General features: G+C 43.8%; 1 protein-coding gene and 2 pseudogenes across 6 annotated transcripts in view; all 3 read right to left on the bottom strand.

The window, feature by feature from the left end:
* The window catches only part of LMTK2 (lemur tyrosine kinase 2), a 63,636-nt gene extending 39,828 nt beyond the window's left edge, over positions 1 to 23,808 (bottom strand). For 5 of the 6 annotated variants that reach the window (XM_015585261.2, XM_006906540.3, XM_015585258.2 and 2 more), the window contains exons 1-4: positions 23,412 to 23,808; positions 3,997 to 4,121; positions 893 to 1,037; positions 165 to 238 (exon numbers count right to left, since the gene is read on the bottom strand). In XM_015585261.2, coding sequence (XP_015440747.1) covers positions 165 to 238; positions 893 to 1,037; positions 3,997 to 4,121; positions 23,412 to 23,496 — 429 coding nt within the window. In that variant the 5' untranslated portion in view covers positions 23,497 to 23,808. The remainder of the gene's footprint in view (positions 1 to 164; positions 239 to 892; positions 1,038 to 3,996; positions 4,122 to 23,411) is intronic. The other variant, XM_015585259.2, reaches the window with a different exon arrangement.
* On the bottom strand, positions 4,676 to 4,795 carry LOC112475265 (annotated as a pseudogene).
* On the bottom strand, positions 4,829 to 4,944 carry LOC112475320 (annotated as a pseudogene).
* Positions 23,809 to 26,664: the final 2,856 nt, after the last annotated feature.

The following is a 26,664-nucleotide window of genomic DNA, read 5'->3' on the forward strand; positions in this document are numbered from 1 at the left end:
GCCGAAGCTCACGTTCCCATGAGGTTTCGGGGGCAACGGGGAATCTCGGTTGTGACTACGGTGTCTAGAGAGGATGTGGGACATCATGTGATACAATATTTAGTCAGCTTTAAATTCTAAACAGTGTAAGAAGGAGGGAAAAAGCGAAAGTGAACAACATTTACCTTTCCAAACCAGCCATTTCCAATCTCCTGTATATAGTTTAGACTGTGGCGGGCAACTTGAGACTTCAAACCTTCTGTAGGAAAAAGAACATTTAAAATTAAATATAAATATTTAACTGAAATAAATATTAAATATGTAACCTATAAAGTACACACACAAATTTAATGCTTGTGCTAACAAAGGGAGAAATACATACATAAAACATCTCTTTCAAACTAATAATGCCAAAAAGGTTCCAAGTTTTAAAACTGACGATATTTTTGAATGCGTGTCCTACCCTGATTCTTTAATATGTGGCAGTGTTTTTTCTGTGACCTCTCATCACCATTCCGGTGGCCTTTACTCAGTCCTTAGTTTCATGGTGGAGTAGGGACCCCCCAGGGACTGTCCCTCCCACACACAGGACATCCCAGTAAAAGACAAGCAGCGCTGAGAAGTGGAGAAGCCTGTCTACTGAAGGAGAGGCAGGAGCTTGTCCGAGAGTTCCATTTTAATAAACCAAGACTGGTTTATTCTTGTACCAGACCCAGAGTCCAAAAGGAAAGGACTTGGCTTTGGCCAGAACGCAATGGGCTTGTCATTTAGCATCACCAGGGAGCAGAAGGAAGAGAAACAAGCAAGCAAAGCGGACAGGCGGCCCAATTATTTTACAATTAGCGGCAAAGTTCCCATTCTCACTCCTGAGAAATGACTCATGAAAACATGACGTGAGGACACAGGGCCTTACCCACAGAAGGCTGGAACTGTGACGGAGCCGGCAGTGAAATGTTTGGTACTGAGAGCGTGAAGACTTCTGCTGGGGACTGAACAGAGGGAGTGTCTTCTGCTGGGGGCGTGAAATCGATCTCATCGTCAAAATTATCTTCAAATTCCTAAAATAAAAGAAGAGCGATGTTATATCTAATATAAATCAGTTTGAGAGCAAATAGCAAAAAACGTGCTCACAGTTAAGATATGAACGTTTATTCGCACATCTGGGACACACGGTCATAAATTTTTTTTCCAATTCATACTTATTGCAAGTAAAAAGCATATGTAATTGTGTTCTCCAACTCCAAATAGCGGAATAAATAAGATTTGAAAATAAATTATATATGTCTTATGTTACTTTTTAAACTGATAGCTTCAAGTTAAATGTAAAATTTTCTATAATGACTTAAAATGGAAATACTCTTCTAGGTTCAAAACTTCACCTTAGTTACTACAGTTTAGTTTAAGTTATTCTCTTATTATTATTCATTTTCATAGATCCCTTTCCATACTGAATCAAAACAAATTTATTTTATTTAGAAAACTGTACATGCATTTCTAGTTGCAACGTAATTTCAATCAAAACAAGGACAGTTAAAAAGACTCAGAAAAGATATTTTAAAATAAGTCTTACTTGTCCAAAAAGAGTAGAGTGGAAAAATTACTAAACTGGGTAGAAAAATCATCCAGATCTGAACCACCAAGATTCATATAAACTGGGGAGCACATAAGTGCAATTGACATTCTAAGAACTGGTTCTCTAAAGATGGTGACTTTAAAATGGAGGCTGCACCAACAGAGTTATGGAAACCTTTTAAGTGACTCTGCTCAGCGAGAGCTATCCTGCCTGTTCCTATGGTCACTCCAGTGAGCTGGGTCTATCCTGGTGTCCATGTTAACACAGATACAGATGACTATCGAGGTCACCCATTCGTGAGGCTCATTAACGAGTGCTACCCCACCCGGCACCATAACAGAAGCTGAGAACAGACCAGTGAAACATACTGTCTTCCATTCTTCCACAGGATGTCCTTTTCTACCACCTCCCTTAGCCCCCCATACAAGGAAAACACTAAAAGTTTTAGGGTAGATCTCTCTGATATAATACTTATGTTCTCACACGCACGTGAAGGGGCATTATTCTCATGTCATATACGCTGTCAAACGCATTAGGACATTACTGCTATTTGTAATGAGAGGAGGGACCAGGACAATGATGCGCTGCAACTTCAGTCTGGGAGGCCCCTCTACAAACAAGAGCAGTGTTCAATTTTCCCTCAGGACATCCCTGAAGGTCCTCCCACCTTAGACATACTGCCGCTCACACTGTGGCAGCAACACAGTAACTGTTAGGCTGCAGACGATGCTAAAGGTTCAGAGAGGGAATAGTGTAATTTTTTTTTAATGGGGCTGTGCGAGAAGACAGGATCACTTTTAAAGTTACACCAATGGCTACCTGGGTGCACTTGGGCAAGTCACTTACTTTACCAGACTGTAGCTTCCTGGTCTGTTAAGATGACTTATATGGACCCATTCACCTCTAAAACTGCACGGTTTTAAATCTTAAAGGAAACTCGCAAATTATAGGTGGTGATACTTCTGTCAGTCTGTTGAGCTGGAGAGGATCCTCTATAGGTGTGGCCCCTGGGCCACCTGCATCAGAATCACCTGGGGAAGCACGATAAAAATACAGACCCCCTGAATGTGCATCATCATAGACTCCCTGGCTCAATACTGAGACCGGTGGGTCAGAACAATCTAAGGCAGGAATGAGGTGTCATGACGCACGAGAGAGAAACTGGATTTCGGTTTCAGCAACAATGAACAGACTTCATCTTTGTCTCCAAAAGGCCAGGTACTTTGCAAAGTCCTTCGACACAAGACAGTCAAGGGACTCAGATTCTCTGCCTGCCACTGTGCCCCGCGTGGTACAGTCGTTAAGTGCGCACAGCGGTATCTGCAGTGACTCTAGGGTCTCGGCTGATGTGGACAAAGCCCGTGTTTTGGGTAAAATCTGAGGAACAGACCATGCTGGTGCGTCTCTTCCTCCAACCTTCCTCTGTCCTCAATCTGCCGTGTGTGTAACGCTAGCAACAAGCCAAAAGGACAGCACGCGTCCTGACCGCTCAGAGCCGCCACTACCACATTCGAGATAAAGAGAATACAATGGAAACAGGTTGAGGTTCTAGAAATAAGGAACTCACTAAAAAGGTGGTTTTGGCTAGAAGACAGCTTTCTATTTTTTTCCCAGTTTGAACCCTGGGACAGACCTAGGACGGCAGGTAGGTCGCTCCATTAAGGACCGTTTTCTCTGCACGTGTGTGTTCCTTTTTCACAAGTATTCACTGAGCTCTGAGACACGCCAGCAGGCACCGAGCTACTTCTAAGGAGGCTATTCCAGCTGGTTTCCGGCGGATCCCACCCATCTGCAGCTAGGCCACCAGCTGTCTAGATCAAACACACCCCACCCCGTCCCCCGATACCTGCGATAGGCAGCAGTCACCTTTCCCCCATTTAGAGAACTCCAGGATCCCGGGTAAACTGAAAAATTCTCTCTTCATATACAATACACACTGGGGAATCCTCTTGGCCTCGATTATCTTAACCACCACAAATTCGCCAGCATAGAAGAGTTTGGGAAAAAATCAAAACCAAGCCTGCTCTACCTTATACTCCTTACAGCAAGTGAATTCAATCACCACACTTTATTCCTCTCGTATCAAAACTTAAAAACTGTCAACGATGCTCCAAGGCAGGGTGAGCAAACTACAGCTGGTGGGCCAAATCCGAAGCGTCTATTTTTGTAAATAAAGTTTTACTGGCACACAGCCACGACCATCTGTTTACGTGCTGTCTGTGGCTGAGGTGGTGCTATAGTGGCAGAGTTGAGAGCTGAGCAGCCACGACGAGAGACTGTGTGGCCTGTCATACTGACTATTCCCAGCGGCAGAATATGTTTCCTGTCTGGCTTTTACAGAAGTTGTTTGCCAAGCCTGGCTCCCAAGAGACTGTGACAGCCAGCCATTCAATCGATAAATGTATCAGAGGGCGATTTTAAATGTTCTTACCAACCACGCTCACCTTAAAATCTATTTCTGGGTCCTTACAGCAAGATACACAGTTTGCAATTAACACGATTAATATTATTAAACTGCACACAGATAGGATCACGAAAGATGAGGACAGTTCTGCAGCAGTTGAGTCTCCTGGAAAGAGAAATAAGTAATATTAACAACAGGGACAGGCCAAAATCGACTTTAATAAGCAAATCAATGTATTTTGCACCAAATGTAAAGGGCACCGAGAGTTAATAAAATAATGCGTAAACGCTCAAGATAACACTGATGACCCATCCAGGATAACAAGTTAGAGTTAGTAAAAATCTTTTTACTTTGAAGCGATCTCAGGTTTGCGGAAGAGCTGCAGAGACTACACGGGGTGCCCGCTCGGCCTTCGGCGGGCTGCCACTACCCCGACATTGCACGGGTCCATGGCACGCTTACCAAAACTAAGACATTAACACCAGTGTAACGCTACTAACTGAGCTTCAGACTTCATTCGGCGTTTACCAGCTTTCCCATCAATACCCTTTTTCTTTTCCAGGATGCAATCCAGGCTACCGACACCGCGTTATCCACCATGTCCTCTTGGTCTTCTCCAGTCTCAGGTTTCTGTCTTTCCTTACGTTTCACAACTTTGACATTTTTGGAGATTATTGGTCAGTTATCTGTAGAATGTTCCTCAATCTGGGTTGCAGATACGCCTACAGCACCTGGTCTTCCTAGGTGGTCTCTCATCCAAGTACTGACCAGGCCCGACCCTGCTTAGCTTCTTGAGATCAGAAGGGATCGAGTGTGTTCAGGGTAGCACGGCCGTAGACAACATTTTCATTCCTCAATCTGGGTTGCAGATACGCCTACAGCACCTGGTCTTCCTAGGTGGTCTCTCATCCAAGTACTGACCAGGCCCGACCCTGCTTAGCTTCCGAGATCAGACATCAGGCTTGTTCAGGGCGGCATGGCCGTGGACCAGGGGCCGTGGCTCCACTGGGGCTCAAACCCAGGACCTTCTGGGTGTAAAGCAGACGTGCTAACCGCTACGCTAAGGAACCACGTCCTTCTAACGGTAATTTTCTATTTCTCACATTCCTTCTACATTTATTTTTTGGAGTTCTTCTGCAAGGAAGACTTGTCCCTTCTCTCTCACTTAGTCGCTTATATAGTTATAAACACGCACATTTTATAATCTTGGGGTTAGAACCCAGTATTATCATTATTTTGTCACTCAAACTGTTCCAGCTTCGCTTGGCCGTTGGGCCCCTGGGACATGCCCCGCCCTTTTCTTTTGTTCCCCAAACACTTCCTCACCTTCCGCAGGGCAGGAAGCTCCAGCTTTAGAAGCAGCCACTTCTCCAGGGCCCCCGGTCATAATAAGGGGCTTTTCTACCAGAGCAGGGGTCTGCATACCCTGCCTGCAGCCTCTTTTTGCATGGGGGTGGGGGTGAGGCGCAGCCAAGAACGATTTTCACATCTTTAAAGGGCTGTTTTGAAAACAAAACATGCAACAGATACTGCATGTGAGCCTCGAAGTCTACGATATTTTACTATCTGACCCTTTAGAGAAAAAGTGCTATTCCTATCGAGAGCATAAGATTTATACATCATCCTTTCAGCAAAGACTTTAGATATCTGGAAAACATCTTATTCAACTAGAGCTATTTTGAACATTTTCTTTGTTAGAGCAAACTGTTCGGTCTCACCTGGATTTTACTAAGTAACACCTGCCCGGCTTTACTGAGATGTAACTGACAGACAACACGGTGTAAGTTTAAGGTGTACACCGTGACGCCTTGATACACCTATATAATGTGAAATGACTACCACGCTAAAGTCAGAAATCAACTTGTCCTTAAAATCCTCATCTGCTGCTAATTCTGTGTTCAAATGTCCCAAGGGGAAGGCATGGACACAAGTGAATGAACGACGCCACCTTCTCCTTAAGTGAAACTGCATTACCTAAAGAGAAGAAAAACTCAAACTCTCACGTGAGCAAAAACGTTCTTGAATATAACACAACTTCAGTCAAGAGCAGAAAAGTCTAAAATGGCCACGAGTGGCGCGCGGACTCTGTCCGAAGCCTTAAGTCTGCACTTATGCTAGTCAACCATGGGCTGTTAAGAACTTGCGAGTCCTAAACCAACAAAATCTAAAACGGGAAAATCCATGCAGTGAACACACACGAGCTGATCCCTCTCAAAAGCCAACCTGGAGGGAGATCAGCTCTCGCCGAGAGTAAGAATCCCCTGACCACAGACACTTGTACACATTTTGAAAACTAAACTGAGGCCCAAGAGCCGACTTTTTATGAATGAAGACCTAGAAAGGTCCCTTTCTCCTTCCCCCCTCAGCTACCTGCTCTCCCAGCCAGCTTGGTCTGTGCATCCCCCCTGGTATCTGTCCTCGTAACTTTGCTCCCCATCCCTGACCCGTACGATAAAAATTAAATATGACTTCTGAGGCTTGTTACAGTGAACCACTTTCACATACACTGCGTTTTGTTGATTTTTAAGATGCAGTTTGTCCACCACGTTCTAACGTCCATTAATTTCAGGTGCACCTTACACTCAAAACTTGGTTTTCATTGGCAGTTTCTTCTTTCTTAGTGACACAAAAATAAGGGTGTGTCACAAGCAATCAGTTAGATCTGCAACTTGATAAGATACAGTAAGCTTTCATGTGATCATCACAATCCCTCTGAGAGAATTCGACCAGCTCCGGGTCACTGTTGAGGACACTGAAATGCCCGACAACTCAAGGCAAGAAAAGGCAGCGGTGGGCTCCAAGTTCAGGGGCACCGAGTATAAACCCCCGAGCTTCCCCAGATACCACACTGTTTTGCCTCAGAGAAGTGAACAACTTTAACACTTAAAAACAGTCTAAACTAAATACTCTGAACCCAAGTCTGTCACTGTCAATTATGAGAGTCCACACTCTTGGGGCTCTCCAAACTTCACAGAGCAGACATTAAATTACTCTCCCCTCTCTTTTCATCCATAATTTTATCAGATACTATTGTAAAATCTGATCAGAGCTGCCTGAAGGTCAGCTCAATTGTCTGATTCATAAAACTGTCTGCTGTGAATCATTAGGTAGGCATGAAAAGTCACACCCATGTTAAAAATAACTGGTCAAGTTGAGTGCTGCCCTTGCCCTTGGCCTTGACAGGTAGTTAACAGTACTTACCACTGTTCAGACCCTCAGGGACAGCTGCTTTTCCGGGCTCAGACTGCCTCAGTGGGGACCAGGTCTACTCAACCTCAGTGTCCCACCGAAAGGACTCTACAAACTGCTGCCTGGAAAGGAACTTATTAGGCAGCCTCAAAGAGAAAGTTTTAAGTTTGACCACTTTTAAAAACTATCATTTACTGTATATTTCTCTTGATTAGTCTAAAGCACTGCGCTTTAAAAAAACTCTACATACCAACCAAGGAGAAACTTCCACAAAAATAAGAAACTGAGCCAACCTAGCGTGGGCTGGAAGGTGAGCCGGGTCTGCAGAAGCCATGAGGAAGCAAACAAAGGATGAGGAACTACAGCTAAAATCCCCGTGCCCCGCGGTCAACCTACAAACCAAGGCCCAGAAGGTCCCTGCCTGCAACTGCAGAACCCCGAAGACGGTCTTCCTTCGCCTTCCCAGTCCTCGGCTTTCAGAAAGGCGTAAACCGAACCGATCGTCTCCTAAAGAAACCGTCCATAACGGCAGGAGCATCTCCTCCACACATTTAGGCAGCTTTACCGATTACAAACTGAGAACAAGGGTAATAATTAGAGGTCTGGGGTACTTCGTATGCTTCCCCCAGACTCCAATGAAAACATTCTTGGCATCTAAAACATTCTGTGAGTTGTCATTTTACAGTATTCAAACCATTGTAATAGATCTCTAGCACTTGATTTAATAAGCAGAAAACTTGAGAAACTCTAAAAGGTAGGTATGTATTATCTGTTTTATAGACAGGTAATTTGGAGCAAGCAATTTCTCAGTAATGACACAGAGTAAGTCAGGAGTACTACCTGATTATTAATTCACCCATTATAAATCCCTGCCCAGAACCTCGATTAGAACTTTATGTAACATATGTAATTAACTAAAGAGTTACCTGTGAATCCATTTTTGGATTAAACGAAAAATTTTACAGGTCCACAGATAAAAAGAAATGATGACTAATGCTAGATCCATTAGCGATTATAAAATGCTGATATTCTAATTTTGTCATTCCCTCTTCGGTTGCTAGCTGATGTACTTTTATAAAGAGAAATTCTCTGGTAGTTACTGTTTGCTAACCCAGCCATTCAAGTAATAAGGGGTGGGACTGAAAGCTGGACCCTCTAATCACAAGGCTGGTTCCTGTGGCCTCCAGCCCCAACCTGAAGCTAATGAGAGGCCCACCTAGAACTACCTCATTAGCATAAATTCAGGTATAGCCGAAAGGGGCTTGTTAATAAGAAGAGATGTTCCTATAGCCCCGGGGCATCGCTCAGGAAATTCCAAGGGTTTTAGGAGCTCTGCGCCAGGAAAGGGGACAAAGACCAAACATTTATCTCCTATTATGTCACAGGTTTTACATTCTCCTCTGCCAGGAAACTCTGCCACTGCCACACCCCCTCCACTAAGTCACCCCACCCTCCAGATCTCAGCTTGGAACCCATCCTTGAGGACTCACCAGGTAGAGTCCCTGCCCTCGGACCCTCGATGCACCCTGCATTTCCCATCGTAGAGCTGATCACACTGCATGTTATAAATGCCCATATATCTTCCCCACTAGACTGCAAGCTGAATGGAGTCAGAGACCAGGCCTGTATGCTCCACCGGTGACTCCTGTGGCCCAGCACAGAGCCTGGCATTCAGTCAGAAGTGAGGGGAGGGGACTGGAAGAAAAAAGTAAGACATCAACTAAGAAGCTGCAGCAGGGAGGGAAGATAAGCAAGAGGTGAGGATGGGCGTGGGGAATTCATAACTAATCTACTGGTTAACAGAATAAACTCTTAAGGGTCAAATAACACTTATAAAATGTTATAACTTTAAGTCCTTCCATCGTTTTTTATTTGGCAAAGATCTCCCTGCCACTACTAATCACGCCCTAATGTACACCATCGTCGTGGGTGTCCAGTCCCTTCTCGCTAGCAACAGTTTATCACGAATTCCCCAGGTCTCAAAGGACTCCCACAAACGTTCTTAATTTACCCATTCTGCAATTCATATTTAGCAGTATAGCTATCAAGTTGTTCCCTTTAAAAAATGAGTTTTCTTAAAAAGTGGATTTCCCCCAACTTATGTTCTCCTGTGATGAGTATTTACTCACGCACGCCACATTCTCCACACGTCACATTCAGCTCACGTCACTGGAAGCTGTCAGAGGAGCTTCGCTCTGTGTCAGCAAAGCAGAAATGCAAAGGCGCCCCCACCCTCTGCGGGAGCCCCAGGAGGCCCGCACCGCGGAGAGAGCCCGGCCGTGAGCGGGGCGCCACTGCTGGCTGGCCGAGGCCCTTACGCCTCCACTCGGACGCTGGCAGAAAAAGGAAACTCAGCAGAAGCCTAAGATGTGCCTCTGAACTGGTTTCAGCCTGAGCTCTGTGCGATGCCTTCCTCCTGTCTTCCCAGGACGCGGAAGTCTGGGACCGCAAAAGGACCAGCCTGTGACAGCAAGTGTCAGATGCACAGGTAACTCTTCTGTTCTCTTTCCTCTATCCTCTTGCGTCTACTTGACAATGAAAACTGGTGACCACTGAGCTGACTAGACAAAGGACACTTGGTAGAACTCGGGGAAGCTGAAGAGCAGCAAGTTTTCACACTGGTTCAGTTGTGACACCAAGTTCACCTCTAAAATACACCATTTCGGCTTTTTCTTCCTTTTTTTTTTCTTAAAGGTAGGACCAATAATTCCATCTTCCTTTCCCAAAATCCTGACAAGTAACTTTACATCCCAGAGACCTAGTAAAATGAATCATTATCATACTACTTGGGGAAAAGAAATTAGATGATATTGCAAATCACACATTTTCATTTAACACCTCAAAATTAAAAATCCACCCGTCGTAAAGGTTTCCTGTATAAGGAATCGTAAGTCACTAAATGTTTTTCTGGCCTCTAACGCAACAATACACTAAATAATCCAGGATCTCCCTAACGCATTCTAATATTAGAAAGGGAAAACGACACAATACCAAACACGCCCAACCACACAGAACAGTCAACAGCACCGACGACCTAGTTGATGAATAAGATCCCACGAAGACCCCTAAACCAGAATTTCGGCAGCCCAGGAAAACAAACTACACTGTGTGCTAATCACAGTGAAATGTTCTTTCTGTTCAAAAACAATTTTCAAGGTCGGCCAACCCACCCGTTCTCTCTTACTTGCAGAAAGGTTATATAATTTGATTGCTAACTGAACACCTGTGAATGAGATCATTTTCAGTGCTGACTGAATACCTGTGAATAGGCCGTTTCTCTCAGCCTATTCCGTTAACATCTGTTATCGAAGGTTATTTCACTCCAATTTTTAAAACACTAAGGAGACTACTACAGAAGAGCTCAGCGAAGGAGGCCTACTCTGGCCAGAGCTTTCAATGACTGTCAGGCTACTGTGCCCCTGCGTCCTGGGGGAACGATGGCAGGGATGTTTTATAAACTCGAATCTTAATCGTGACGGCAGGGTGAAGCTGCAGCGTGATCTGCGGTGCTCAGACGTTTGCAGCAGCTTTGACTCAGGAAGCCAGCCCAGGAACAAGAGCATCTGGTCCCAGAAGCAGAAACTCATGGCCAGTGTCCCAGGGACCGGAGGATGAGTGTAGAGAAGTTGCTATTCTCTTCTGTCTACTTCTGTATGTGTTTAAAGTTCTCTGTACAGAGTTTTATTTTTAAGTACTACCTTCATAACTAAGCCCAAAAACTGCTTGTAACACTGACCTTGAAGATACGCTAGTGTGACCTGACAGCGCTCCGCTGATGACTCTACGTTACACAGGGGATGGAGGTGTTTCCAGACACTCAGGGGTCCAGCCCCAGATAAAAGACCCAGTGGTAATTCATGAGGGCGACGTGGTAATTCATGAGGGCGACGTGGTAATTCATGAGGGCGAGGTGCCTCTTACTGAAATGGCCGCTCCATCACCCTACTGTGAAGCCCACCAGTCAACAAGTCCCACGCAAAACATTCACTCATTAACTCATTCGATGAATGTTTACCAAGCATCTTCTACAAAACAGGCACTGCCACAGGTTCTGGGGATTTAGAAGATGAAAAGAGAGCTTATATTCTCGTGCAGGGAGACAGACAATAAGACAGTAAATACATGCACAGTACCTCGGGACCTCGGTTGGTGATAAGCAATGTGGGAAAATAAAGCGAGGGACGGGGGAGGTTCTTTTATGAGGAGCGATCAGAAAACACTCATGCAAGAAACCATGGTGAGTTGGCCCGGGGGGATACAGCTGATACTTGACTGGTGCTTCCGGTGTGCCAGGCACTAGTCTGCACTCACCCGCTCCCACGACAGCCGGCCGAGGTCGGTGCCGTGAGCCCCACTTAAACGCAGAGAACCAGAGCAGCGGAGCAGCGACTTTCCAGGTTGCACGGCGCGCGTGACGCTCGGGTGCGCGCCCCCGCACTCCGCGACAGCAGAGGGGGAGAGCTGGCTGTGCCCAGGACTTGGTGGCAGATGCTAAAGGAAATGTGAGGTGAAAGGGTCAAGGAGGACACTCCCATCAGTGTCCCTGGCTCTTAAACACGGGCAGACTTTCAGGATCCCCTGACGTTTGAAAAAACCCCTCCTTAAAAACGTTAAAGGACAACGACCGACCCAAGGAGACGAAAAGGAACCTGAAGGGAGCAGACAACACAGGCGTTAAAAAGAAACTGAAAACAAAACCATAGTTAACGTCCTCGAGGAGATCTACTTAGGAGAAGATGCTACTGAAAAAGTGTGTGGGTGTGTGGGGGACCAGGTGAAGGAAAAACTGGAAATTAAATGTAACAGAAAAAATAAAGGCTCCACGTAGTAGAATGAAGAGACCAAAAGATGAAAAGAAGAGTAGAAGCTCATTCCGAGAAATCCAAAATTCAACTAACACATTCTAGAAAGAAGGAAAGGAAGAGGCAATTCTCCAAAAACAAAACAAAACAAAACATACGACTTATGTGTGTGTATGACATTTTTCCAGAACTGAAAGACACGACTTTCCAGATTCAAAGGCCCACTGAGAATCCACCTTCACGGATGGAATGAACAGAAAGAGCTTCATCCAGACATAACTTTGCAACTTTTCAGAATTTAGAGCTAAAAGCTTAGAATATTTCATCCAAGGAAGGGAAAAGAGGCCACATCAGGTGGCCTCAGACCTCGCAACAGAACGCTGGAAGGCAGCCGAGAGCCACCAGTCCAAGCCTGGAACAGGGCACAGCGGGCTCGGGGACAGCCCGGCCAAACACGCTGAGAGATTTAAACGCCTGCGGTGGCGCGTGCGACGAACTAATGACACATTTATGAAAAACTACAGAGATGATAACGGAGGGCGAGTCGAGGGAAAACAAAAGATGTGGAAGAAATTTAATCATCAAAAACACTACAGGGCCGAGCTGTGAATAGTCTCCGTAGTCATAAAACTATGAACGCTGAATAGCGATTCGATGAGAAAGTGTAGTGACTGCCGGAGAAGAGTGCGTGCGGGTGGAGGGCACAGAAACCCTCTCCCGCCACAGCAGAAACTCGGTTTCTGCTTAACCGAAGACGCAGCGGTCCAAGCACGTTATTTAGCGATGTGGCTCCTGGACGAAGCCCCTGGGGAGCACGCGGTAGGGATGACGAGGGACGGGGTGGGACAAGGACTCCCTGTTTTTATTATAAGCCTAAGAAAACTTTCACTTTTAAACTATCTATGCGTGTTATTTGACAAAAATTAGAATTTCAAAATAGAGGAGAGGAGAGGGGAAAGAGGAAAAGAGGACCAAGGCGGTGGCAGGAACATTTAAGGGATGGGACGGAGAAACAGGCAAACAGGAAGCAGAAGGGACATCATGGGGACAGATGGAGAAAGGGGCGTACGCTGTGTGGAAGGCTAAGGAGGGAAGTTTTTAAAAAAGCGTCATGAAAAGAAATATGGCGATTGGTAGCAAAAGAACCGTAAAACAAGTTCACCTTTTTTTCTTTTTCTTTTTCAACTATCCCTGAGAATTGATACTTACAAAGTTATTCAAAGTAGAATAGAGCTACGTAGGATAATATATACATTAAGTTGTTATCTATTAAAAATAACTGAGAGAAAGGGTTTAGGAGAAAATGAAAAGGGAGGAGTATGGCTGATGACTACGCCCTAGGAGCTAGAGCTGTGAAGAGATGGGATTAAGGGCATAAATCAAGAAGGTAGGAGAAAACGAAGAGAAAAATGACATTTGTCTGTGACTTCATATACATTTCTTAATACTTGTCGGTGAATCTTGAAAGTATGCGGGAAATAAATGGATTATTCTTGGAATTCACAGCATTCAGCAGATTCTTCAAAGGGTCCGTATTTCCACAAAAGCATATAAATCATTGGCATTTAAATATTTTTCGTGTTTACGAGTGAATGTTTACAAGTTTATGACTACATTTTTTAAAAGTCAGAAAGATTTTTGATCCATTTGAAACGAAATGAAGTTCAACTTCATTTCGTAGGTGGAAACTAAACTGTCATTCTTATAAATTAAAAAAGTTAACTATGAATGTGGTTTTTTTTTAGCCAAATTATGGAAGTTAGCACTTTAGTTTCCTAATTTTCACTACGGAATTATCTTTTCTCTTTTTTTTTTTTTTTATAGGTGAAGCAATCTTTGGTTGACCTCACAGATTTCAAGGACCTTGTCAGCTAACAACCCCTTATTTTTTATTTTTTACGCCTACAGTACCTGGTCTTCCTAGGTGGTCTCTTATCCAAGTACTAACCAGGCCCTGCTTAGCTTCCAAGATCAGATCACGGTAGCGTGGCCGTGGACGGAATTATCTTTTTAATACTTCAAGATATCAATATCAATACAGTTGATATAACAACTATGTTTAAATTTCATCTCAGTACTTTCTTACAGTAAGCAGAAATAATATCCAGAGAAATAACTGGAATTAGTCTATGTGTGTGCATCACGCTAATGAGAGTGTTCTTGACATACGAGGCAGTGAACTTGGTGAATGGGGTGGACTGGATGTTAGGACCCCTCGCTCCACGATCAGGTCTGCCACTGACTTGGCAGTATGGGACTGAATCTGCTACTGGGCCTCGGTTCCTTCACCTGTAAACTGACAGGTCAGCTCTAAAGTTCTATATACAAGGATCTGTAATTTCCGAATTTTATGAGTCTACCTATATGTGTGTCTATATGGTTAATATTGGTAATCGGATCTTTTATTAAAGTTAATTTTATTTTTCTTAAAGAAAATGAAGGGAAATTACAGATTTCTGGGCTGCACCCTAGAAGCAGGCCTCTAGGACAGTGTTCCCAAGGGACTATTTTGGTAAGTTTGTTATTTTTCAGTGTCTCACTAGCAATCAGTGTCAGGGTGTTGCGTTTTAATAACAGTCTGAAGTCAGAGTCAAGTGGGGCTCCGTACTGTAACTGGCAGGCTGGGTCTCTGGGAAGTGACAGCTGCTGCTGGCAGAAAGGACCGTTCTGCAGAGGCACACTGCCAGGGGGGGACCAAAGAGGGGTTTTTCTCCCTCTGAAAGGAACACAGGTTGAATTTATTGAGGGTTTGAGGGAAGAACTTGCAACATAAAAATGTATGAAACTTCAATTTAGAGGCTAATCTGAGAGGTAACCAACAGATGACAACGCCTCTGTTTTGCAATAAAAAGCCGAAACTATAAAATTTCACAATTACTAGTTGGTTAAAGGAGATATTTTAAATGCGAAATGACTGCAAACTCATCCCCTTGTATCTCGTAAGTCTAAGATGTCTTGGAGATTCACCTCCTATAATTCAAGTTTACAATTATATCATGTCAAACCCAAGTCTCCTGTTCGGAACAGCTAGAAAGGACCTAAGATATATTCAGGATGGACCTTGAACTTGGAGGACAAAGCAGGAAAAAAATGAGCTTTTAAAAATTAAATTATAGTGGTTTCATTCTGGAATAAGAGCAACTTCTCTCTTAAAAATCACTATCACAGATGCTGTAACTAAATTCTTTTCTCCTATCCAAGGCATATGTGTTGCCAAAAAAAAAAAGCGAATCCTGAATTATCTGTACTAGTATATGAGCCTATGACGTTCTTAATCAAATCCAACTGATTACGTAATCACAATGTGGCCATTTCAGAGATATAGTTTACTTTCTTTAGCTAATCATAAGAATGCTCTGTACATCACTGCAAATGTTAAAGCAGATCATCTAGCAAAAAAAAAAAAGGACCTATTGAAAATATGAAATAGGCTACAAATCCTAGGCTATTCCAAAATAAACTTTAAAAACCAAGATGTTAACACAATATTATGCTGGAAAAAGACAACCCCGCAAGCCATTGCATAGGTCAAGTAGCAGTGCACACGCCTATCCCCGGGGGTGAAGGACATCGCTGGGTTTGTCTGCTCCAGCTCAGATTCCTCACTCGGCCAAGCTGCGGTGGGCAGAACCTGGCGGTCTAGGGCTGGCACGTCTCCACCACGAGGCTCTCGACTCACACTGTGGGCATCTTGACTGTCAGGCACCAGCTCACAGTTTTTACTGATTATTCATACAGGATATTTATAAAATGTAAAGCGGCTATTTCTTATACTGACTTCCAGAGAGAAAGCTGAAGAAAAAAAAAATCAGTTATTTAGAGCTGTAAGCGTTTTCTGCCCTGGAGTGTCTAAATTCCTTCGTGGTTATAGCACAGGTACGTTTCACAGGAAGAGTCTTCAGAACGATATTCTTGCACAGTGGTCGGGAGCTGAGAGCTCTTCAGAATTAGATGCTGACATTAATTTTAAAATTTTACAATGTTCTTCCATCCCTGAATCTCACTAGTTACACAAGTCAACAGATTTCTATTAAATAACTGAAATTATTTTTTTTCTCTAGCAGAAAATAAAATATTTGTGTTGTGGGGGCTGAGAAATCACCAAAATTGTATTATAAATGTAGATTTCCAGGCCAAGCTCCAGAATTCTGATTCAGCTGGTTTGGGGCTCAAAAATCTGCATTTCTACAAATACCTGGGTGATACTGATGCAAGTGATCCTGTTTGTAAAAATATCTTTACTTTTTCCTGAACTGATACTACCGTAGCTGGGATTTACATCAAAACAGTGGGGGCTGAGCCGGTAGGAAGCTGGACAAGATGGACCATAAATTAGAAATTGTTGATGCAGGGTGATGGGTACATGAGGGTTCCTTATATCATTTCCTTTACTTTTGTGTATATTTGAGATTTTTCCATAATAAAAAAAAAGCTCAGCTCTGTAAACAGTGAAAACAAGTCTGCAGTCCCCTCACCATCAAGAGACTTGCTACTGGACATTTTATCTGAACTTTTACCAACTAAAGGACGTGCCTATCATCCTTTTCAACAATTTCCGAAGCTGACAGACCCCTAAAATGGCTCTAACTAAACCCTCAAACCTCAGAGGTTTCTTTCATATTGAGATCAGGCTGCTCTTGGAGAGAGTAAACCAAATCGCCATTGCTCTAAAATAAAGAAACAACTTCCTGTCAATGTATCACAAACTTGGAATGCAGAGTATTTATAGTGGTGCTAGTAGTCTGGTTAATAGGTGGTCAAGTGACAGGGAGAAAACGTGGACAGGGCCCTCCTAAATCATCTGTCTATAAGAGATCCTTTGTCCCTCCAAAGTCACTTGCTTCGTTCTTTTTCCCAATACCTAGAATTAGATATAGGAAGCAGAGGATCAAAACCCTATTATAAATGTCCCAGTAGCAGTGAGCAAATCAAGTGCCCAGATCTTGGTTTCTAGTGTCATTCTCTAATGAAAGATAGCAGCCTGAAGAAATGGCTGATCCTACATACGAGATGAGCCTATAGCTTCTTGTAGTGCCAGAAAGTATGGAGGTATTTTTAAAAAAAAAGAAAAAAAATATTTATGTCAGTGGGACACAGGAGCCAACTGAAAAAGCTCCCAATGGCCAATGCTGATACGATTTGAGCAACAAAATAAATAACACAGTATTGGATTATAACCCAAACTATAAAATCAATATCCATGTGGCCATACTGATATAAATAAATAATTGAGCAAGGAAATAAATGGGGAGAACTGTTAAATCTCTCCTACGGAAAAATTCCAAATAGTTTACATAGATAGGAGCGTAACTCATCACCACTTAAGTGTGGGCCATGCACAGCTAAGGTAAGGAGAACGGAGGAAAATGTAAGTTTACAGTGGGGAAAGCTGACACGCAGTACCTCAGTCAGGTAGGTGATCGAGTGACCAGTCGAAAGTACGTACCCTTGATACGATGTGATGAGAATGACACTTTAGCTCTGTGGTCTCCCTCCCCAAAACATACAGCCCCAGTCCAATCATGAGGAAAACATCAAACACCAGCACAGGGATATGCAACAGAACACCTGACCAGGACTTCTCAAAACTGTCCAGACCATCAAAACAAAGAACAGGATGGAGGAGCCTAAGGGGACAGGACAACTAAATGTAATGCAGTATCCTGGAATAGGAAAAGGACTTAGGAAAACACTAAAGAAATCTAAATAAAGTATGAACTTTAGTTAGTAATACCGTATTAGCATTGGCTCCCTGCTGTGACAGATGCAGTAAGTATACTAATGCACCATGTCAACAACAGGGAAAACTGGGTAAAGGATACACAGGAACTCTGTGCGCTCTCTCTGCATCTTTTTGGTAAATCTAAAATTGTTCTAAGAGGAAAAGTTTATTCTTAAAAATAAAACAACTATAAATGGCCTCACTGCCGGTGACAGACTGTGGCTGGATGAAAAGCAAGGTTCACAGAAGAATTTGAGGCTCTAAACTTACACCCTCTCGTTTTAAGACACACACACACACACAGACACACAGACACAAGACACAGACACACAGACACAAGACACACACACACACACACACACACACACACACACACACCCAACCCGGGGAGGGGAAGGAGAGAAAGTGGGGAAGGCTGATGAATTTAGTACTCCAGAACCATCTTCATCATCCTCACTGCAAACTGAGTGTCTACGACCTGTGAGACATCATGCAAACACGAGAAATACTAAGGACGCAGTCCCTGCAATCTGGGTGAAGAGGCAGAACCTAGGGAAACACGTGGTATTTGCTAAATGCGAACTGTAGACTGGTATAGTGAATCCAAACCTTTTTGATCGCATGGCCTGCTCATCAGCAAATTTTCTTTACATTCCTTCCATATCATGTAAATTTATTTATTTACAAACCATAAAAATGTGTTATTTTACCAACATATTCTATACCTTAAAAAGTCACATGTCAAAAATTTTAAAGGATAAAAAAAACAAAAACTTGAGTCCCAGTGTTTTCGTTCTGCACCCCAGGGACCATCCTGCCCCACAGGTAAACACTCCAGGAGTTCCTTAGGGATAGAATCTCTATGGACTGTACAAGAAGAAAGGTCTTAGTAGAGAAACTGAGGCTGCGAAGAGGTTTCAGGCACCTGAGACATGTGGCATCAATAGTTCTCATTTTTCCCACTTAAATCACAACAAAGTCAAATAAAATTTAGAATCAATGCACTGTGCTAACCTTTGCCAAAAAAAAAAAACAAACATTTTTGAAACACTGAGGTTATTTTTCTGATATGCCTGTTCTTTGTGAATAGCTGTAATGCCAAGGCATGGTTCCAAATTAGTCACTTACTACAATTTTAAAATACTTCACTCTAATATTTTGCTCCAACAAATTGATTTTACTATATTTCTTCAGCTTTCTCTTACAACAATATCTTCATACGAAGATTCACGGAAGAGTTGAGACTCAAATCTAAAAACAACCCTAGATATTAAGTCTCTTTTAGATATGGAATGTCTGTCCAGCTTCTCCTTTCTATACTATTCCTTTCCTCTTGTCTATGTAATAAACAAATACTTTTAAAAGGGTACAGCACAAAAATACAAATGCCAAGAGAGCAAGAAAGCCGGTCACTCAGACTCATTTGTCCAAAAAGAGATTTCATAAGGGAAGTCTCAGCCCAGTGCCGGCTCTGCCACGGGCTAGGTTAGCTGGCTGCCTCCGGGGGAGCTTTATGCAAGTATACAATTTTGTTTGGGATCAACTAAACTTAGATTGCTCTTGGTTCCTTTAAGAAATTAAAACCAGTAATTGTTCACAGGCAAGAGCTTTAGTCATCTCGATGTTTAAAAACAGGTTTATTACATAAAAGCGGACTAATCCAGACCATCTTAAACATTTCTAGCATAATTCCCCAACATGAATTTCAAGAAGTAACAAGACCAGCCTGTATATCATACTTAAGTAAGCTAGATTTAAAGGATCTCTTCTTTACCCATTACATAACAAGTTATTTTGAGTAACAAAGATTCTTCAAATCCAGCAAATTCTAGGTATTCCATAATAAGCAGCTATCGCTCTGAGTTCCTTCTCTGAGGCTATGGCACCCACCGTTAGTCAATTCTATGATAACCCACCAAATTTACAAATCTGAAGCAATGAAGAAATCTACACTGCCAAGCGCTCCACATGTAGCAGACGTGGCAGACCACGTGACACTACGTCACCCTCCCAGCAATCCTTAAGGTAAACGTTATCATCATCCTTTTATAATAGTTGAGTTCTAAGAAGCTTGGAGAGGTCAAAAAAACTGGCCCAAAGTCTTAAAGCTATTGAAGTGGCACAGGAAGGCCTCACGCCCAGACCAACTCCAAAGTCCAAGTTCCAGCTTCAACACCTGCTCCTCCTCCGACGAGTCCATGACTTCTACTGTCAATTAGACTGAAAACTTGGATTCTTCCTATAGGTCCATCTACAAGAATATTTTTGAGGACGTGTTTAACTGTTTCGGAACCTTGACCATCTCTTATTTACATTACAAAGTCTTTTTTATTATACGTACAGCTGTTATCTAAGTGACACAGCCCACAAGGGACACAGAGGGCCCAAGGACTCTCTAAAATTTCAAGAGTTGCATAAACAGTCAGCACACTGTACGGATTTGATAACTTCAATGCCGATCGGCTACAAAGGTGCTGGACAGACTTCCCACTGTGCAAAGGAGCATGTCTAGTTAACCCCAAAATATCACCAACTGAAAGCAGTGACAGCGCTCAAGCCTTAAATCCTGAAAAATCTGCATGGAAAGCTTGCTGACAATACTTTCATGTCTCAGAAGCTGTTAAAAGAAACACGAAGCCACACTTTAGAAAGCATTTCCTTTCCTTCGGAAATCTTTTTCAAGATACAAGTCTGTCTGTTTAATCTAAAAGGAGAGCCCCGGTTTCAAAAGTTGCTGTTTAATCAGTAGCTGAGTCCCACCGGCTTCAGACTTCCGTGAGGTCCTTTATCTGGAACTGCTAAAAGCTTCCTCTGTACTCTGTGACCTAATACACCACAGAACAATAGAAGTGGTTTCCTTGTCTAACCACTACCCTAATATTAATAAACTGTGGACTCAGAGGAATGCCTCCACACGTACGTCTTGACGTGATCAGAGAATCTTATAAAAAGCACATAAATGTTTCCTAAGAGAAGAATAACCTGATAACTATGATCTGTAGAAAAGAATTTCTTAACTATATCTTAGTTTGGTAATTTAACTGTGTGAGAAAACGGTGGACTTTCTCCCTTTACATAAGCTTCCTAGTGAGGACCAACCAGATCTCAGTCAACACCACTAGGGCCCTTGCGGAAATAGATGCTCAGGAAAAGAGGCTGCCAAAGAGGGCATAAAGGACACCCAGAGAAATAAAGAGAGGCCCGAAATAAAGTTCGACCAAGAAATGCCTTCTTGCCTGATGGGCAAAGGCGATCCACATATTTACATATAGCCTTATTATGCCTGAATGGGTACCTACCTGTTTCAATTCCCAAACCTAGAAATGATTTTGGATGACAGAGAAACCTCGAATAAATGAACTTCGATTTAAATGCTGAATTTTAGTTAAATGCCTCATTTCTTTCCCCATGCAAATGAGCTGACAAAAGATAGAATTCAAGCATTTTTTTTCCAATCTATTTTTGATAAGCCATGCTTTCTCCAAGGCACCAGTGACCAGTCTGAACTTCAAGCGGAAAGATAAGGCCAAGGAGGCAAAAGATTCTAGCCAACCATCTAGCCTCAATTTGACAATGGCTTGCCCCACCTTCGTATGGAGTACAGGCCCCAGATAATTAAAAGCTTGACCATTATTATGTTTTCAACATTCAACTGCTCTTTTACCTACCATGTATTTTCAAAGGGGTTCTTCTTTCTAACCAGCAAGCTCACTTATCAGGTTCAGCTCAAAGGTTTCCTTATTCTCCTTGGTCTAGAATCCTTCTCTGCTACCAGGATTAATAATTTCTTCTGGATGAAAATACAACCTCCTAAATCTATGTGTGACTATGAATCTTTTCTACAGAATTTATCTCCAGGTACCTGTCGTTCATACGCCACTTGTCTAACCAACCATACACCTTCCAAGCTATAGAATATGAAGAGAAAATCTGCCAAAGCTGCTATAAATCACCAAATATTTCTTTATGCTTTATTTATGTCAAGATTTGATATTTCTATTAATGGATTAATTTTCCTGATTGTTTTACAGCACTCCCCCAAAAAAATCTTAGGTTTTATGATTTCTACCTCCATAAAACAGTAAAAGAATGGAATAAAGAAACACGTTAAGAGATTTATAGGCAGGCACATTTCCATAGGTCCCAACAAAGAACCTGTTTTTCAAAACATGTAAAAATTCAATTAAGTGCAAAGTCATCTGGAAACTTCTCGAATCCCTTTCACTCTTTATCCACTATCCTACTCTAGTGCTAATTTTCAACTTCACCATCAATATCAACATCAACACCTTCCCACAGAGGCTTTTAAAACTTCCCAGAAATGTTCTGTGATTCTTACCTGGGCTGCCTACACACTTCTAGTAACATTCACTGTTCTTATCTATCGGATCCTTAAATAGAATTCAAATATTTGAATTCTTACAAATATTTGATTTAAGGCAGTGGCAAAATTTAGCAATACATTATATGGTATAGTGATAACAGTTCATACTCAACTAAAGGGCACTCAATGACATAACATGGTGTAGCTCTGGTAATAATTATATACAGCTTTCCTTGTAGATGTGTTTGAAAAATGTCTTTACTGGGGACAGTAACTTCTACATTCTGTACCTAATCAACAGTGTTCTAAAATAATTCTTGACCTCGAGAGTATTCCTAAATAGTTACAAGACTTGAATCACACAATCTAAAACCTGGGTTTTAGTTATGACTCTGCCTACAATTCACTTCACTTGTGTCACCTTGGGTAGGTCATTTCCACTCAGGGTATCAATGTGTTCAACGGCAAAACGAAGAAATTAGATTAGATTTTAAAGGTCTATTCCAACTCTAAAATTCTATGACTCTATGAAATTTCAGTCTCTCCTCATTTCAAAGCAACAGATGATCATGGCAAATTAGCCTAATTATCTTTTCCTCAAAAAAAAAAAAAAAAACCCAACTCGAGATGCTTTCTTGAGTTGAAGTTTTATCTAGGAAAATATACCGCAAATGAAAACATCGATAAAATATAAAGAAAAAAAAGAAAAAGAAAAATCACGCACCGCCGTAGCTAAAAAAGAAACTTCAATCACCCTGGGGCCATTTTGTCAATAGTTATTCAAAGGCTGCTACTCTGATCGCTGGCTTCCAAAAATAGAAATATTTATGAAATTGTTTCCTTCTCATCCCCAGAGATTCGATACGAATAAAAAGCACACACAGCATCTAAAATCAATTTACAACTTCAGAACCAGTTGCAGGGAGAGAAGGAAACTTCACACAGCTCTCCAAGTCATTTGCATTTAAGTATGATTACAGCTAAGAAACGGTTCTTATTATAAGATACGAGAAGCTCACAGGAGGCAGGTGACATCTGGGAAGGGAAGCAGAACTGCCAGGAAGGGATGTAGGCTGAGGACCTCAAGGCAACAGGTCCACAGCCAGTACCGCAGTCCACCCCGGGAGGGGTCGGTCACTGCCACCCGGCTCGCTGCCCTCCCCGGCCCCAACCGCATCGCCTCGCCCCAGCTTCGGCCCTGGAGAGGCAGCCCGCACCCCGCACCCCGCCCGCGCCGCACGCCCCTGCGGCAGAAACCTCCCGAATCGCTTGCTTCCACGGGCCCCCGCCTCGGCGGGCTCTCCAATTCCTCGGCGCCGAGGCCGGACCGGGCCCGATGCCTCCTTCCCGGCCCCCCGGGTCGCAGCGGTCCCGCAGTCCGATTCCCGCAGCCCCGTCCCCGCCGCGGGCCCGCTCACCTGCACCTGTTTGCGGAAGTGGCGCGGCCCCGGTACTGCCAGCGGCCAAGAGCAGCAGCAGCAGCAACGCGGGTGGCCCCGGCATCTCGCCCACGGCACGACCCGGGAGCCGGCTCTCGGGGCGCCCTCGGTCCGTCCGTCCGTCAGTCGCTGCCGCCTCCCTACGCTGCTTCAGCGGCACTCGCGCCGGCTGCTCCTGGTCACACGTCGCTTTGACCAAACCTCAGCCCGGCTCCTGGTCCGCACCCGCCGCTCCGGCCACAGAAGCACCATCCTTCCCTCCCTCCCGCCTGCCTGCGCCGCCGCCGCCGCTTCTCAACAGCAGCAACGGCAGCAGCCCTGCGGAACCGCGGGCCCGGGCAGCCGCGCTCCGGCCGCCATGATGGGCTGCGTCATGTGACGTAGAGCGGGGGCGGGAGGCCGTGATGGACAGCCCAGCCAGCCAATCGTCAGTTCCATAGGGCGCGGGCGGCCCCGCCCATCATCCTGGAGGAGGGAGGGCGCCCCCTGCAGACGGAGGAGTGCGTGGGCTGCAGGTAATACGGGCAATTATTTTAATTTTAAAAATACAGGGAAGTACAAAGAAGACAATAAAAAACATCCAGAATCCATCCTGATTTTTTTCTCAATATTGTAAAACATGTAAACATAGGCCACTTTCGTATTCTGCCTTTTTTACTTGTCAGAGCCATTTTCAGCTCTTCTCCTTAGGTTAACCTACACATCCTATCAGCCACCAAGGAGCTTTGGCTTTTTCACTTCAACAAGTGTAAAATGCCTCTCCTCTCACACTCATTCAGCTCCCTTTGCCAAGAGTGCCCTTCCTGTCGTCTCTTGGCCACCTGACACACTTCCTTTCATCTGTCCAGACGCACCTGAAGAATGACGTCATCTAAGAAGGCTGCTCCCCAAAGCCAGGAAAAATGACTAACATCTCCTAATGCCCCGCCACAGCCCTGGACAGACTGCTCTCCCAGATGCCGAATTTTATTGTTCCTGTGACTGTAAGCGCCCTGTGGACAAGAACTGTGCCCCTGTCAGCTGGGGTTTCAAGGGGGCTGGCTCTGATTAGGCGTTCTCTAAAGGGAGGTGACTAGGGGAACAGCTCCCAGCTGCTGACATCTCCCTACCAAGAGACAAGGCCCAGCCAATAGGCGGAAAGGGTAGAGAAAGCCCTTTATAGGCAGAAGTAACAGTGATCAGAAGCCTGGAGGCTGGGAAAATGCTGGGCTTTTCTGGAGAATGCACTCGTAGTCCAGCTTGTGCATGAGAGGAACTGATCTGAATCTCATCAGGTGGGGCTCCACCAACTGGCAGCAAGGAGGCCTCTCTAGTTCCCCAGACTCCTCGAATGCCCATCCTAAATGCCAGCGCTCTGTAGTGCTAACCCAGCACTGGACACACAGAATGTGTGCCCAGGGAATATTTGCTCAATGATTAAGGCAAGCCAACAAACACCTAAGTAAACAAATAGCTGGAATGTGAAATGCTGAGTTAAAGCTTCCATGGCTGTCTGCTGATCTCTGCATGAGAAAGGGAAGGAAGGCAAAGGTCTAGAAAAGAGACACGGTCACCCTGTTATGCTTCTACATCCATGGCGGGGCTCCAGACTTTGAGAAAGCAGGGGAATGCTCATGCTGTGTACTGGGAGGCGTCACTGTGTTTGTTTGCAGAAGTTCTGGCCCAGCCAAGGCCCTGCCTCATAATCCTTGTGGTTGTTCATCATAATTAAAGTGTACCCGACAATGACAAGTCATACCACAATCCCAAAGCAGGTTTCGTTGTTATTTGAGCAAGCCCAAAAGCTTAAGAGGAAAAAAAAAAAAAACACGACCTTTTTTTTCCACTTCACAGAACAAGGGTTAAGGTACACAACCCCAGAAGATATCCATGGCGGCTTTTCCCCCACCACCCACCTGACCACTCACACCTTTGCCCGGTGCTTCTTTTGAAGACTTCTGGAATTTATAAAACAAATGAAAACCTGTCTGCTTTGTCTAGTTTCACCCAGGAATCCGAAAACGGCCTTTGGCACAAATTTGGGATTAAATCCCAAATTGTAAGGGTACGAGGTATTTTACATTTCACTGTTATGTATACTCTGAGGTTATTTACATCTACTGTAGCTAAGAGTGGAAATACTGTATTGTACTGGACTACTGCACACCTCTTCCCATCTCCGACCTCAGTGACCTCACGTCTGTAGCTTGAAACAAGCCACGGTGTGAGCAGTTACACCATGGACATTGGCAGACAGTACAAATCAGGGTTCTCAACGTCGCAGAGAGCGGCTGGTTGTGCACATCAGCGGTCTTGCCTTAGGGTGCCCTTCATGGGTCTTGACGATTGCCCCTGGCTGACTGGAATCCTTTTGTGGCTACATTATTTCAGCCTCAGGCAAATAAGGGAGACCAGGTGGATTGAGAGTCAGCCTCTCTCTCTAGTTCTCTGCCAATCAAAGGCCCCATACCTCATCCCCTACACTTCCTCTAAATGCCTTTGTATAAAGTCCTCACCTTTTGTTGCCTTCTAGATCCTCTGTCTAAAACTGAGCCAACGACTCACCAGGTGCATTCCCCTTTCTGAGCCCTGAGCCTGGACAAGGGGTGGGGGCGGAGGGGGAGTGCCCATACCCAACATGGTAAAAACGAAGGAACGAATGAATAGAAATAAGAAATGCTGGAGCGAGGCTCAAGTATACGCTAAAGTTTAAGCCTAACATGTTAACACTTTTGTTATACTACATAATTCATCATGTAATATAACGATGCTATCCACAAGATAATTACAGGATTTATACAAAGTACGCGATGAACAGCGAGATCCAGCCGTGGCATAGCACTTGAAAATTGTACCATGAACATATTTCTTCCAAGCTTATCCGTTCGTATGCCTTCATTTAGAGGTGAGTTTCATTTGACATTGACTTACAAATCGCTTTCTGTGTGTCAGGCACACTCCTCTAAGCACTTTATGAGTAATAACTCTTTAAACTTTACCCAATTTTAGAATATTTTCATCACTCCTAAAAGAAAATCTGCACCATTAGCCGTCGCTCCACCCCCCCCTCCCCCAGCCCCTGTCCCCACTAATTTTTTCGTCTCTATGGATTTACCTAATCTGGACATTTCCTATAAATGGAATCATGCAATATGTGGCTTTTTGTGACTGGCTTTAGCTAGTGTTCCCATTTCAGATGAGGAAACCGAGAAACAGCAGGGTTAAGTCCTTCGGCCAAGGTCACCTGGCAGAG

Source organism: Pteropus alecto, unplaced genomic scaffold, assembly GCF_000325575.1.
Source record: "Pteropus alecto unplaced genomic scaffold, ASM32557v1 scaffold40, whole genome shotgun sequence".
Lineage (NCBI taxonomy): Eukaryota > Metazoa > Chordata > Mammalia > Chiroptera > Pteropodidae > Pteropus > Pteropus alecto.